The sequence below is a fragment of the Natrix helvetica genome (assembly GCF_964273705.1).
Source record: "Natrix helvetica genome assembly, chromosome: 4".
NCBI lineage: Eukaryota > Metazoa > Chordata > Lepidosauria > Squamata > Natricidae > Natrix > Natrix helvetica.
The window spans coordinates 68,226,242-68,240,093 of NC_138550.1; the positions used below are offsets into that span (position 1 = coordinate 68,226,242).

At 48.4% G+C, this 13,852-nt stretch overlaps 1 protein-coding gene across 1 annotated transcript in view; it reads right to left on the reverse strand.

The window, feature by feature from the left end:
* The window catches only part of DIAPH1 (diaphanous related formin 1), a 198,551-nt gene that overhangs the window by 93,833 nt on the left and 90,866 nt on the right, over window positions 1-13,852 (reverse strand). Inside the window, exons 12-16 of the mRNA XM_081950412.1 lie at window positions 11,005-11,121; window positions 5,537-5,652; window positions 4,589-4,653; window positions 3,109-3,288; window positions 316-1,077 (exon numbers count right to left, since the gene is read on the reverse strand). Coding sequence (XP_081806538.1) covers window positions 316-1,077; window positions 3,109-3,288; window positions 4,589-4,653; window positions 5,537-5,652; window positions 11,005-11,121 — 1,240 coding nt within the window. The remainder of the gene's footprint in view (window positions 1-315; window positions 1,078-3,108; window positions 3,289-4,588; window positions 4,654-5,536; window positions 5,653-11,004; window positions 11,122-13,852) is intronic.

A 13,852-nucleotide genomic window follows, 5' to 3' on the forward strand; every position in this document is an offset into this window, starting at 1 on the left:
GCTATAATTATTTCTAAAAAATTAAAAGCAGTATCAAATATTAACATAAATATTTCATCATTTTAAAAGATTATTCAGAGAGGTAAATTGACACATTTATTATCAAGAATACATCCAACTTTATATCTCATAAAATTCTGCAAAATGAAAATTAGTTGTGCAACAACTAGTAATAAACTTTTCTAGTCCTCAGCATTCAAAATCTTGAACACAAAGTAACAGGAAAAAGCACTGGTAGACTGAGGAGCTTGAAAAAGGAAAAGGAAACATTGACAATCGGTAAAATATATCTAATTATCAATTACAAGAAGTCACCTTGGACCAGTTAGTTCTCCTAAGTTGAGCTTCTGGTTTGTAAACCTTCTTGGGAGGCAATCCAAATGGAAGAGTTGGGGTTGCCATAATTCCAAAACCAGATAGAGTGGGAGGTGGTGGCGGGATTGGTATCCCAAACTGAGGTGGAGGTGGTAACCCTGGCATGCCAGGCAGAGGTGGTGGGGGAGGGGGCAACCCTGGCATGCCAGGCAGAGGTGGTGGGGGAGGGGGCAACCCTGGCATGCCAGGCAGAGGTGGTGGGGGAGGGGGCAACCCTGGCATACCGGGCAGTGGTGGTGGGGGAGGGGGCAACCCTGGCATACCGGGCAGTGGTGGTGGGGGAGGGGGCAACCCTGGCATACCGGGCAGTGGTGGTGGGGGAGGGGGAACCCCTGGCACCCCAGGAAGGGGTGGTGGGGGAGGGGGGAACCCAGGCATCCCAGGTAGATGTGGTGGGGGCAACTCTGACATCCCAGGTAGAGGTGGTGGGGGAGGTGGTAATCCCAGCATCCCAGATAGAGGTGGGGGAGGAGGGGGCGACCCTGACATCCCAGGCAGAAGCCGGGGAGGAGAAGGAGAGGGAGGCCCTGACATCCCAGATAGAGCAGGTGGAGGGGAAACAGTTTGTGAAGAAAGCAATGAAGGGATTTGGTGACTTTCTGTCCCGGTAGGTAATGGTTGCTGTGATGGGAAACTCGTAGATGAAATGACATGCTTCATTTTCTTTTTAAGTTCTTCAAGTTCTTTGGTCAGTAGAGCAATCTTTAGAGAAAGAAGTAGAACAAGTCAGACTGGAAAAGTCATAATTCTAAACCACAAAAATAAACAGACTGACCATCTCTAAGCCATAATTCACTACCCTGTTGATATTTCATTTACTCCTTTGGGGTTTTGAGATTTCTTTTTGTGTAATCTAATGCAACAGATAAAGAATAGGCAGATCACACTGAATTGTCTTATTCTGATTTGGGGCCATGTGATTCCTGCACAAGAGATCCTTTGGAAAACAGCTTTCTGAATGGTCAAAGCAGGATTTTTTTCCAGCCTTACAAAGCTACTCTGGAAACTGATCATGGCTTTTCTGAACCAAACATGCACAGAACAAAGTGGTAGTGCAAGCAAAATGTGAGGAGACACTGCAAGCTGGGTACAGCCCACAATGGAAAATGACAAACCTACTATATGATTCAAAAAGTACTCCATTAATGTTCCTAAAGCATGTCTGGTTCAGAAAATCTTTTTTTCAGATTGTAACACATTGCACATCTGATTTAATATTTCAACCTAACCCAGTTGTAGATGGTTAGTATCTGGGCCTCTCATTGTTTCTGCTCTAAAAGATACAATTAGGATTTTCAGAGTAAATTATAGGTATTTTCACAAAACAGCTGCCATGACGAAAGTAGAAATCGGAAAGACTGCTTTTTATTACTACTTCAACTCTTACCATGTCAGCTTACTTACAATTTTTTAAGGGTGTGCAAATTTCTAGGAAAAGCATGCTGTAGTGAACAACTATCATTTTATTTTCTAAAAATAATTCTGGAGGTCACAGGGAGACCAAATTATTGTTGCCAACAGAACTTATGCTAGAAAAAAAGCTTCGTACACAGCCGGACTGGCACTATAGGAAATGCTGTCAGACATACTGCAATGCATTGGACTATAGCAGGGACCCAGGGTTTATTATAGGACACTCATATTTCTCAACTAACAACTTGTTATATTTGCTATAAGCTATCAAGACAAAATTGCATATGGTGGGGTATAAATCCATAAATAAATAAATAAATGATCTGCTACAATCCCAGAATTCATATCCAACTCATTTTATTCACAAAGAACAAAGCAAAGGTTTCACATCATACAACTCTCCTAACTTCCTCTCTTGAACACTGTAATAAAAGGGATGTCATACAATGTGGAATAGCAACATTTACATGCATCCAATAACTTCCCAATATCTTAAAATCTTACAGTACAGCTTTTTATTCACCTCCTATCCCAGAGATGGCGAACCTTTTTTGGCTCGCGTGCCACAAGTGGGGGGAGTGCAGGGGAGTCGTGTGCAGGCGTGCCGCACCCATAATGCAATGTGCGACCCCCCCCCAGTGCGCATGCACGCACAACAGGCGCAACCCCCCTATTTTTACATGCTTTTTTCACCCTCCCTAGGCTCCAGAGGCTTTATAGGAGCCTGGGGAAGGCGAAAAGAGCCTCCCCCGCCCCCCCAGAGGCCCCCCGGAGGCTGAGGGACCGTCCGGAGGCTTCCCTGAAGCCTTCGGAACGCTTAAAACAACCCTCCATGCAAACCGGAAGTGGTTTCCGGTTTGCTCGGAGGGTCGTTTTAAGCGTTCTGAAGGCTTCAGGGACTGTCCAGAGGCTTCCCTGACACCTTTGGAGCGTTTCAGAGGGTCCCTGAAGCCTCCGGAAGGCCTCCAGGGGGGCGGGGAGGCTCTTTTCGCCCTCCCCAGGCTCCTATAAAGCCTCTGGAGCCAGGGGAGGGCAAAACAATGGCTTTTAAAAACGGTGAACTCAGCTGGTCAGCATGCGCATGCGCGCTGGCCAGCTGACAGGGCAGCGCCTCGCATGCCCTGACAAATGGCTTCGCGTGCCACCTGTGGCACACGTGCCATAGGTTCGCCATCACTGTCCTATCCCATTACCCATTCTTTCACCAAGAAAATAGCAATATTTCTTCTTCCATTTTATGATTCTTGGGATTTAGGGCTTAAACACTAAAATGGCATGTTTTTCTAATATAATCTGTTTATTTATACCATTGCTCATTACCTCATCACTCAACAAAGAGCTATTAATTTCTATGTTTTGCTTCTCTGAGGTAATACGCTGTTTCTCAGCTGCCACTGTTTCTTTCTCCTGAAGTAAATTTTGAATTTTTTCCTCAAAATCACTTTCCTTCTTCTTCATTTCAACTTGTAATTCATGACGTGCAGTCAGCTCAGATTCCAGCTGAAAGAAAGAATTATGCACAATAATCATGCTAACATGCTCCATACTCGTTAAACCTCAAGCGAGATAATATTTTCCTTCTTGGGAAGTACAACATGGATGATGATGATTAGATGGCAGGGAGATAATATTTAATACTACTGAATATGAAAATATTTCAGTAGAATATGCATTACTTAGTTTGTCATAATCCAGGCCAAAAATGAACTGCAAAATTATTAAATAAAAGGAAGTTCTACATGTAATAACAAAAACATTATTATAAAATTCTGAAATATACAGGAATCTTAAGAAAAGCAGTAAAGAAAAATGCTTCAGTGTTTATGTTTTCTGTGTTACATTTTACTTTGGAGAATGTTTTAAAGATAAGCCAATTTTATACTGTCTTTGTAAAAAAAAGCAGAATGCAGCTTTGAATATAGATGAATGAATGACCGACATTTTCAGAGCACTGACAGTTCTAAACCCTGGACAAGATGAGGTAACTTGTATTAGTATAAGTATAACATGCTAGGAAAGCAAATGAAATTCTTAAGTGATGCTGACATATCAGGTCACTATTCTATGTAGCTTGGTTTTATCTTGGCCAGCCATGACTGATCAGAACTCCTTCCCTCTTCTGCTATTCAAAGTCTTTTTACTTGAGGTGACAGGGACTGAATCAGAACCTTTTGCAAATCTCTTTTGACTGTAAGATTTATTTTTTCTTTTTCGGAGCATAAGAAGCACCTTTTTCCCTCAAAAAGAGGCTGAAAATCTGGGTGCTTCTTATTCACTGAATACAGCATTTTTTGCCTCCTGAAACCCCGCCCCCTTCACCAAATGGCCGTGCATAGCCTTTTAGGAGGCTTCCAGAGTGTTCCTGGCGGCTGGGGGGAGCAAAAATGAGTGAAAAACAGGCCAATTCCCCCACAGCACTCTATAAGCCTCCTAAATGCTATGCATGCCCTTTTTTGACAAAAAATGGGCCCACTTTTGCGAAAAATGGGCCTTTTTTGCTCTTTTCCCCACTCTACCCCCCCCCCAGCCCCTGGGAACACTCTACAAGCCTCCTAAAGGGTATGCATGCCCTTTGTTTGATAAAAAATGGCCCATTTTCACAAAAAACAGGTCATTTTTGGGAGGTCTGCAGAGTGCAAAAACTTTTTTTTAAATTTGCTTCTTCAAAATCTTGGTGCATCTTATACTCCGGTGCATCTTTTACTCTGAAAAATATGGTACATTTAAACTGTTCTGAGTAAGGAAAAAGCCAGTAAAACAAAGGAAGAATGAAAGATAAAGAAAAAAATATGATTGTAACCTTCTTCTCCAATTCCAGAGTTTTAGCTTCACTTTTTGCCACCTTAGTTTGATCAATGAAATTATCTACAGAAAAAAAAAACAAAGTAAGAATACTGTGACAAAAATTCCCTTTTACACTAAGCAATCCTATAGAATAGAGGAACAACATACTTTTGGGGGAGGAGTGGGCTTTTTCATTCTTTGAGTGGCATTCTCAGGTTGTGTAGTTGTACAGACCGGGAGGCGGGGAGGGGGAACTGAACTGGATTTTATTTCATTTATATTTAATTTAAATTTAGTGAATGTAGTTAATTTTTGGCCACCTATATAATTATTAATTGCATCAGATTTCTACTGTACTTAGCTACAGGTGTAAATGCTATAGCTATTACCAAACTAAAAATTATAATTGACTACTGAAATCTTTGAAAGCCACACTCAAAGCTTTCAAGAGGCAAATATAGCATGGAACACAACTCTAATGTAAAGTCTTATTCAATTTCTAGGTTATGCATTGCTTTGTTACATCCTTGATTTACCAGACATAGCTGAATATGTGCATATCTGTCTTTCACTCATATCTTTCACTTTTTACTTTTGTAACAGACCAGAAATAGATCATTTCTTATGTGTCAATATAACTGAAAGAGCAAGAAATGTCATGCTAGAGAGGTTTTCACTATGAACCAAAAGTACAACTGTGGCAATGCTTTTAATAGATTGTAGGTACTTTGGGCAAACAGTAAGAAATATTTTGAAATCTTTATTCTTAAAAAAATCTAATATACTAATATATTAAGAATCTAATCAACTAATATACTTAAGCTGATTTAGTTTTACAATGGGGCAAAAAATGATACAAATATATTCACTTTCTGTCAGCTCACATAATAGTAACAAATAGAAAAATACATTTTTCCTGGACAATTAGCAAAATAAATATAGTTATCAGTGGCATCAGACTCACCTATTAAGGCCTCAACATTAAAGTCAAAGTGTTTGCGCTTAAAGTCTGGGTCAGCCCCATTCCTGAACAGAACTATCTGTGAAATGCATTCATCAATTAGCTTAAAATATTGAGGCCTAAGGTAAGAACGGAAAAAAAGATATTAGTGCTGACAATCAGAAGTAAAGCTCAAAAAGTTATGTACCATGTTTCCTTGAAAATAAGTCCTGGTCTTATTTTCTTTTAGTCTACGAAATAAGCATTAGGGCTTATTTTTGGGGTTTGTCTTATTTCTTTTAAGTGCTACATGCCACGAGGTGGGGAGGTGGAACTACACGACGCACACACCAGCTTACCTGAGGGTCCTTGTGGCTCCATGCCTTGACAACTGCCTTGCGGCAGCAGCACCCACAACCATATGCAGCAAGAGTCCATGTGACCACCAGCCCACTTCTTTCAGCACTAATGAGGCCGAGTGACGCGCCAGTGCTGCAGCCACGAGGCAAGGCAGAGAGGGGGTGGAGGATAAGACGAGGTAGGAGAGGAGATGGACACTGACTTACCTAAGGCCCCGTGCTGACAGGCCACCCATCCCTAACCCTAACCCACAATGCCTAACCCTAGCCCTTGCCCCCACCCCCACACCAACAGTGCAACCTGTGTGGCATTGAAGTTTGATTGCTGGGCAGGACCTCTCCCAACAGAAACTACTTCTCTGCTCCCCTTCCAGGGCAAATTGCTTTTGTGTAATCAAGCCCTGGAAGATTGTGGGAAGTGTGTGCTTAGAAGCAATGTGCAGCCTCTCCCAGTAATGAGAATTGCAGGAAATGCTGTCCCTTTCAAACAATCTTCCAGGGCTTGAATGTCACATTTTCAGCTTGGTTTCCCACCCCACCCCTGCCAGGCTAGAGAGAGAGAGATATATATGTCCAATTCAACACAATAAATTGTGTTGGAACACAATGCCAGTTGGAGAAGAGGCAGAAAAGGGGGCTGCCATTTTCCGAAGAGTGATGTGGGTGATGCAGGCTAGTGAGAAAGTGGGGACCCTTCGGGCAATCGCTACATGGTGGAAGAAAGGGAGAGAGCAAGAGAGCGATTCGATCAAACCTCTGTGTGTGTGTTTGTGTGTATGAGAAGGAAACAGCACACTCCCACCAGCCCTGATATACAGTAATTCTCTGAGGTTGCATTGAATATCTCTCTCTCTTTCATACACACACAAACACACAGAGAGGCTTGATCAGATCGCACTTTGCCTCCGCCTGCTGCTGGTGCCTCCTAGCATGTTTTGGAAGGGAGATAAAAATAAATCCAGCACACTCTCGCTGCTGCCGTGCAAACCCTAGCACAGGTAACAGCAGCTGCGCCTTCTCCCTTCCAAAATCCGCCAGGATGTAATCTGAATAATGCCGGCAGCAGTGAAATGCTTCTCAAAAGTGGGGCAACAAACGGAAAGGGCACCAGGACTCGCTGCGCTTTGTTTTGATTCAGGCACTGCTATTGACTTGGAAGGAGCGGCATTTGCATGTCATGTCTCCTGAGAGACCTCACAAAGAGGCAGTCAAACCCCTCGTCTTCAGCTGTGTGGCTTCTCCGCCCTCCTTTCTTCTCTGCTTGAGCCCAGCCTAGCGCCCCCATCTCCCTCCAAGGAGGAAGGCCAGGTTCAAAGGGGATGGGAGGGACCGCAGCCCCTGTACTCTTCACCTCCACCATCGAAGCTCGTCCTCCAGCTCCACAAGCAAAGACAGACAGTGGGATGAATCATGTGCCTCTACCCGACATCTCTGCCTCTGCCTGCTGCTTTGAAGGACTGAACTGCATGGGCTGCAGTTGCTTCTGGACACCATTGGGGGGGCTGTGCGCACTCACCACTTCCTGTGCTGGCAATGCCCATACTGATCCCCCACTGATGCTCTGAACTAGGGCTAATAATAATAATAATAATAATAATAATATTTAATGCTTCTAGACCGCCCCCTCTCCCGAAAGGGACTCGGGGCGGTGTACAGTTCATACAAAATATAACAAGATACAATAAAATTAAATATGTACAGTTGACAATTGACATGGAGGAGGTTAAAATGCTGTTAAAAGAACTGTACAAAGCAGATATAAAATAAATTCAAACCCCTAAAAACAAATACAGTGAATTAAAAAACCCCTAAAATAACCAGATATAATACATTTGCCAGGAGGGACAGTTGAATTATGCCAGGCCTGCTAATCGGAACAGGTGGGTCTTCAGTTTTTGCCGGAAGGAGCGGAGGTCAGAAGTGGTTCTAATGTCGGGGGGGAGGTCATTCCAGAGGGTTGGGCCCATCACAGAGAAGGCCCTACTCCTCGGTGTCGCCCGCTGGCATTGCCTAGTGGACGGCACCAGGAGAAGTCCCTCCCTGTGTGAGCGTATTGGCCGCAGGGATGTATGTGGGAGGATGCGATCCCGCAAGTAACTAGGTCCCGTGCCATGGAGCGCTTTAAAGATGGTAATCAGCACCTTGAAACGCACCCGGAAAACCACAGGCAGCCAGTGCAGCTCGCGCAGGAGAGGTGTTACGTGGGAGTACCTCGTACTCCCCATCACAGCCCGCGCGGCTGCGTTCTGAACTAACTGCAGTCTCCGGGTGCGTCCCAAGGGCAGCCCCATGTAGAGAGCGTTGCAGAAATCCAGGCGGGACGTCACCAGCGCATGAGTGACCGTGCGTAGGGCATCCCGGTCCAGTAGGGGGCGCAATTGGCGCACCAGGCGAACCTGGTGGAACGCCCCCCTTGCCACGGCTGCCACATGGTCATCCATTGACAGCCGGGCATCAAGGAGGACGCCCAAATTGCGCGCCCGTTCCACAGGGGGCAATTGTTCGCCCCCTATGGCCAGCGATGGGATCAGCTGGCTGAACCGAGGTGCCGGTAGCCACAGCCACTCAGTCTTGGAGGGGTTGAGTTTAAGTCTGTTGTCCCCCATCCAGACCCCGACGGCCTCCAAATACCGGGACATCACTTCGACAGCCTCGTTGGGGTGGTTTGGAGTTGAAATATACAGCTGAGTGTCATCAGCGTAGAAGTGATACTCAACCCCAAAACCACGGATGATCTCACCCAGCGGCTTCACATATGTGTTGAACAGGAGAGGCGAGAGGACCGACCCCTGTGGCACTCCACAAGTGAGTGGCCTCGGGGTCGACCTCTGTCCCCCTGTCAACACACATTGCCTCCGGTCGGAGAGGTAGGAGCCGAACCACCGCAAAACGGTACCTCCGACACCTATCCCCTCCAACCGGCGCAATAGGATACCATGGTCGATGGTATCAAAAGCCGCCGAGAGGTCTAATAGGACCAGGATAGGGGAACAACCTCTATCTCTGGCCCTCCAGAGATCATCAACCAACGCGACCAAGGCTGTCTCTGTGCTGTGCCCGGGTCGGAAGCCGGACTGGCGTGAGTCTAGATACTCGGATTCGTCAAGGTGTCGTGGAAACTGCTGCGCCACCACATTCTCAACAACCTTCGCTAGAAACGGAAGGTTGGAGACTGGACGATAATTAGCTAGCTCCATTGGGTCGAGTGACGGCCTCTTAAGTAAGGGCCTCACCACCGCCTCTTTCAAGGCGGTTGGTAAGGATCCCTCACCCAATGAGGCATTCACCAGGCCCAGAAGCCAGCCTCGGGTCACCTCCCAAGATGCCAGTACCAACCAGGAGGGACACGGGTCCATTAAACATGTGGTGGGTCGCAGCCGTCCACGCAACCTATCTAAATCCTCGGGGGCAACAGAATCAAACTCCTCCCAGGATGGTCTCACAAGACTCGCTGTTGGCGGCCCGTCTGGTTCACTGAGTGGGGCCCATCCGCTCCGGATCTGAGCGACTTTGTCCTGCAGATATTTCCCAAATTCCTCTGCTCTGCCCTGTAAGGGTGCCCCCCGTGTCCTCTGTGACAAGAGGGAGCGGGTCACCCGAAACAGGGTGGCAGGGCGGTTATCCGCGGACGCAATAAGGGTGGCACAATATCTACGTTTGGCCGCCCTTAATTCCACAAGGTAGGTCCGCAAGTAGGATCTTACCTGTGTTCGATCAGATTCGGAGCATGAGGACCTCCACCTGCTCTCTAGACGTCTCCTATGGCGCTTCATCACCCTCAACTCCTCGGTGTACCAAGGAGCTCGGGTGAGTCGCTGCCGTAGGAGAGGTCGCAAAGGCGCAACCCGGTCCAAGGCCCCAGCCGTCGCCCTATTCCAGGCGGTCGCTAGGTCCTCCGACCGAGCGCGGGTCAGGGCTACAGGTAATGGCCCAAGCTCCGTCTGGAACCTATCCGGCTCCATCAGGTGCTTGGGGCGGTACCAGCGTGGACCGTCTGGTCCCGCCTCCTCGCGGTGGGGGGTAGCGCCAGGGAAGTCAAGCCGGAGACATGAGTGATCTGACCATGACAGGGGTGTAACAGTAAAATCCCCTCTACCCAGATCACTCGTCCACTGCTCAGATACAAAAACAAGGTCCAATGTGTGGCCTCCTTCGTGTGTGGGGCCCTGAATTAACTGGGTCAGGCCCATGGCTGTCATGGAAGCCATGAACTCCCGAGCTACCTCAGACGCTGCTCCCGTCGACGGCAGGTTGAAATCCCCCATGACCACAAGCCTGGGGATCTCAACCGCCGTCTCCGAGATCAGCTCGAGGAGCTCAGGCAGGGCTGCTGATGTATAGCGAGGAGCCAAGTATACAATCAGCAAACCCAACTGCCTCCCTGGGCCCCATTTCACACCAAGGGACTCACACCCGGATATCTGAGGAACAGTGAACTCCCTCGGCTCTAGACCTTCCCGTATAACTACCGCCACCCCACCACCCTTACCCAGGGCCCGAGGCTGATGAAATGCACGGAAACCTGGTGGGCACATTTCCACGAGGGGTAAACCACCCTCGTGGCCCAACCAGGTTTCCGTTATCCCTGCAAGGTCTAGCTCCCCCTCAGAGATCAACTCATTAATGAGGGGGGCCTTGTTGGTTACGGACCTTGCATTGCAAAGCATCAGCCGTAGGCCCGGGCTCTGTAGTTCCTGGCCACCTAGGTTGCGGGGGTTGGTGCAAACGACCGGGCATAGCCAACAACCACGGTCTCCCAACCGACCTTGTGATCTTCTCTTGTCCTCGCATCCCCCCCTCCCCGCGACCGTTGTAATCAAACAACCCTCTATTGGAATCACTTGTTCCCTCTCCCCCCCCCCCGCTCCGCTCACTTCCTTCCCGGACTCACCTGTCCGTCTGGCACTGGCACTGGCGCCTCTCCCGGCCTGGTTATCACACCCTCCCTCCCTGGAACCCCTTAATAACAATAAAAAACCCCTCAGCCTCCGTTTCTTCCACCTCTCGGGGTTCACAAGCAGCATGAAAAATCATGCTAGGGCTTATTTTCAGGGTAGGTCTTCTTTGGAGGGGGGAAATATGGTACATACATCCACACTTCAATATCTTTTCACAATATTATAAAATCTCTACCTGGCCTCATAGTCATTACGGATTAGCAGGAAGTGCTGCAAAATTGAGAGGAAATGTTGTTCTGCCTTAGAATCCTTTACTGTATTCAGGAGAATCTGGAAGATTTCGTTGAAATCAGTAAAAAAAATTAAGGATTCAAAAGTGATTCAAAAGAATTACAGATGCACAGCACTAATTCATAAAAGAGTCCTATTTTATTTAGTTAAAACCCAATTTCCGTATTTGTGCTAAAGGAATTAATATAAATCTAATACATCATTTTTACCAATAAATGTTTAATTTAAAGCATTTACACATCAAACTTCAAATAGAATGTTCAAACTGGCTTACTATTAATAAAATATAGTTGCAGTCTTCCATTTTAGAATTTAAAAAAGTGTATCAGAAAATGAAAATGGGTAAGGAAAACAAAAGCATTGTTACTCAGAGGTTATATTATATCTATAATACTACCCCAAAATTACTACTCTCTGGAGAGGAACAGTTCAGAGATGAGCAACTGAAGACTTGTGATCACTCAGCTCTCTCTCACTGCTTCAGTATAACTAAAGAGTTCCCACATATACTTTCAAGTATTATGCCACATTTTCTATTACTGGAAGCTTGAAAGTATTTGTGCACTTGTGTGTGTAAGTACGTATATGTACACACCAGTGGTGGGCTTTTGCTGGTCTGCACGGGTTCAGGCGAACCGGTTGGTCAATGGACCCAGAAGTAAGTTCCTGCCCTGCCCTGTCACTCGCTCGCTCGCTCACCCCGGCCCGTCCAGAAGCCACTCCATTCCTCGCTCCCCCCGCCCGTCTGCACTATCCTAGCCCCGCCCACCGCTCACTCATTGGCTACCTCACCAATCACCCCGCCCACCCCTAAGAACCCTATCTAAACCCACTTATCTTTTTTCCTGTTTGGCGCTCTATTGCTGCCTGCCAACTCCGAGGAGGTAAGTAAGCTGCAACTAAGTGTGGGGCGGGGGGGCTGCCGTGGCCCTGCACTATAAGCGAGTCCAGTGACCTTTTGTGGCCTTGCAAGGATCCCAGGCTCGCTTATAGCGCATGGCCGCCAGAAAGAGCGGGGGTGGGGACGGCGGCGGGAGCTTACGCGGCACAGCTGGCCCAAGTTCGGGGATTTTGCAAGGCCTTGGCGTTTTTTGCATCAGGGCGTGCTGCAAGAGAGAGGGAGTAAAGACCTTTTCCGGATTGTTGGTGGTGGAGGTGCGGGCCCGTGCTTACTAAAGCAAGTCCGGGGAAGTCCTTTGCGCCAGCTGGAAAAGGTCTTCACTCCCCCACCCTCTTGCAGCATGCCCCGATGCAAAGAATGGTGAGATCGGCGCACTTGGGGCTGCTGCTGCGATATCCAGGGAGGCTAAACCAAGCCACGCGCCTCTCCCAGCCACTTTCACGGCTTCCCGGAGTAAATTGCAACTAAGTGTGGGGCGGGGGGGCTGCCGTGGCCCTGCACTATAAGCGAGTCCAGTGACCTTTTGCGGCCTTGCAAGGATCCCAGGCTCGCTTATAGCACAGGGCCGCATGACTGCCAGAAAGCGCGGGGGTGGGGACGGCGGCGGGAGCCTACGCGGCACAGCTGGCCCAAGTTCGGGGATTTTGCAAGGCCTTGGCGTTTTTTGCATCGGGGCGTGCTGCAAGACAGAGGGAGTAAAGACATTTTCCGGATTGTTGGTGGTGGATGTGCGGGCCTGTGCCCAGTAAAGCAAGTCCGGGGAAGTCCTTTGCGCCAGCTGGAAAAGGTCTTCACCTCCTCCACCTTGCAGCAAGCCCCGATGCAAAAAATGGCGAGATCGGCGCACTTGGGGCTGCTGCTGCAATGTCCAGGGAGGCTAAACCAAGCCACGTGCCTCTCCCAGCCACTTTCATGGCTTCCCGGAGCGCCAAGAACCTACGCGCTCTTCTCCGCGCTCTCCTCAGCTCCTCGCGATGGCAATAGACGTCCAGAAGTGGCGGGGGCCGGAAACCCTAGCCGAAACCCAAAAGCCGATTCTGGACATCTATTGCAGTCGTGAGGAGCCAAGGAGAGTGCAGATAAGAGCGCGAAGGTTAGGGTTACTGGGCAACGTGTGTGTGTGTGTGTGTGTGTGTGTGAGGCTGGAGTTACACCCCCCCCTGCACCCTCCCTCCCGAGGGTCGAAGCACCTCAAAGGGATAAGCAGGCTGCCACAGCTCCACTGAGAAGACATTTCTGAGAAGAGAAACTTCTTCGCTCGCGCCCGACCTGGTGGAGCGCCGGCAACCGCCGGCCTGTCACCAGGGAGACAGTCAGTGAGGTGAGCTGCGTGGTTGCTCCGATCGCATGGGCGCAGCTGGACCGGAGAAGTTTCTCTTCTCAGAAATGTCTTCTCAGTGGAGCTGTGGCAGCCTGCACTGAGAAGACATTTCTGAGAAGAGAAACTTCTCCGGTCAGGCTGCGCCCGTGCGATCAGAGCAACCACGCGGTCCACCTCACTGACTATCTCCCTGGCGACGGGCTGGCCGTTGTCGGTGCTCCACCAGCTCCGGTGCAGCCCGACCAGAGAAGTTTCTCTTCTCAGAAATTTCTTCTCAGTGGAGCTGTGGCAGCCTGCCTGTCACTTTAAGGCGCTTCAACCCCTGGGAGGGAGGGTGCGGTGGGGGGATAACTCCAGCCTCACACACACACACACACACACGTTGCCCAGTAACCCTAACCTAGGTAACATCATCACTGCTAGAAGGGAGGAGGGGGAAGGAGGAGAAAGGACAAAAAGGAGAAAGAGAAGGAGAAAGAGAAAGAGGAGGTGGAGGAGAGTGGGATCCTTGCTGCTTTCTGAGTTTGGTGGTTTTCTTACAGAGATTTCATTACCAAACTAGGTAGCATC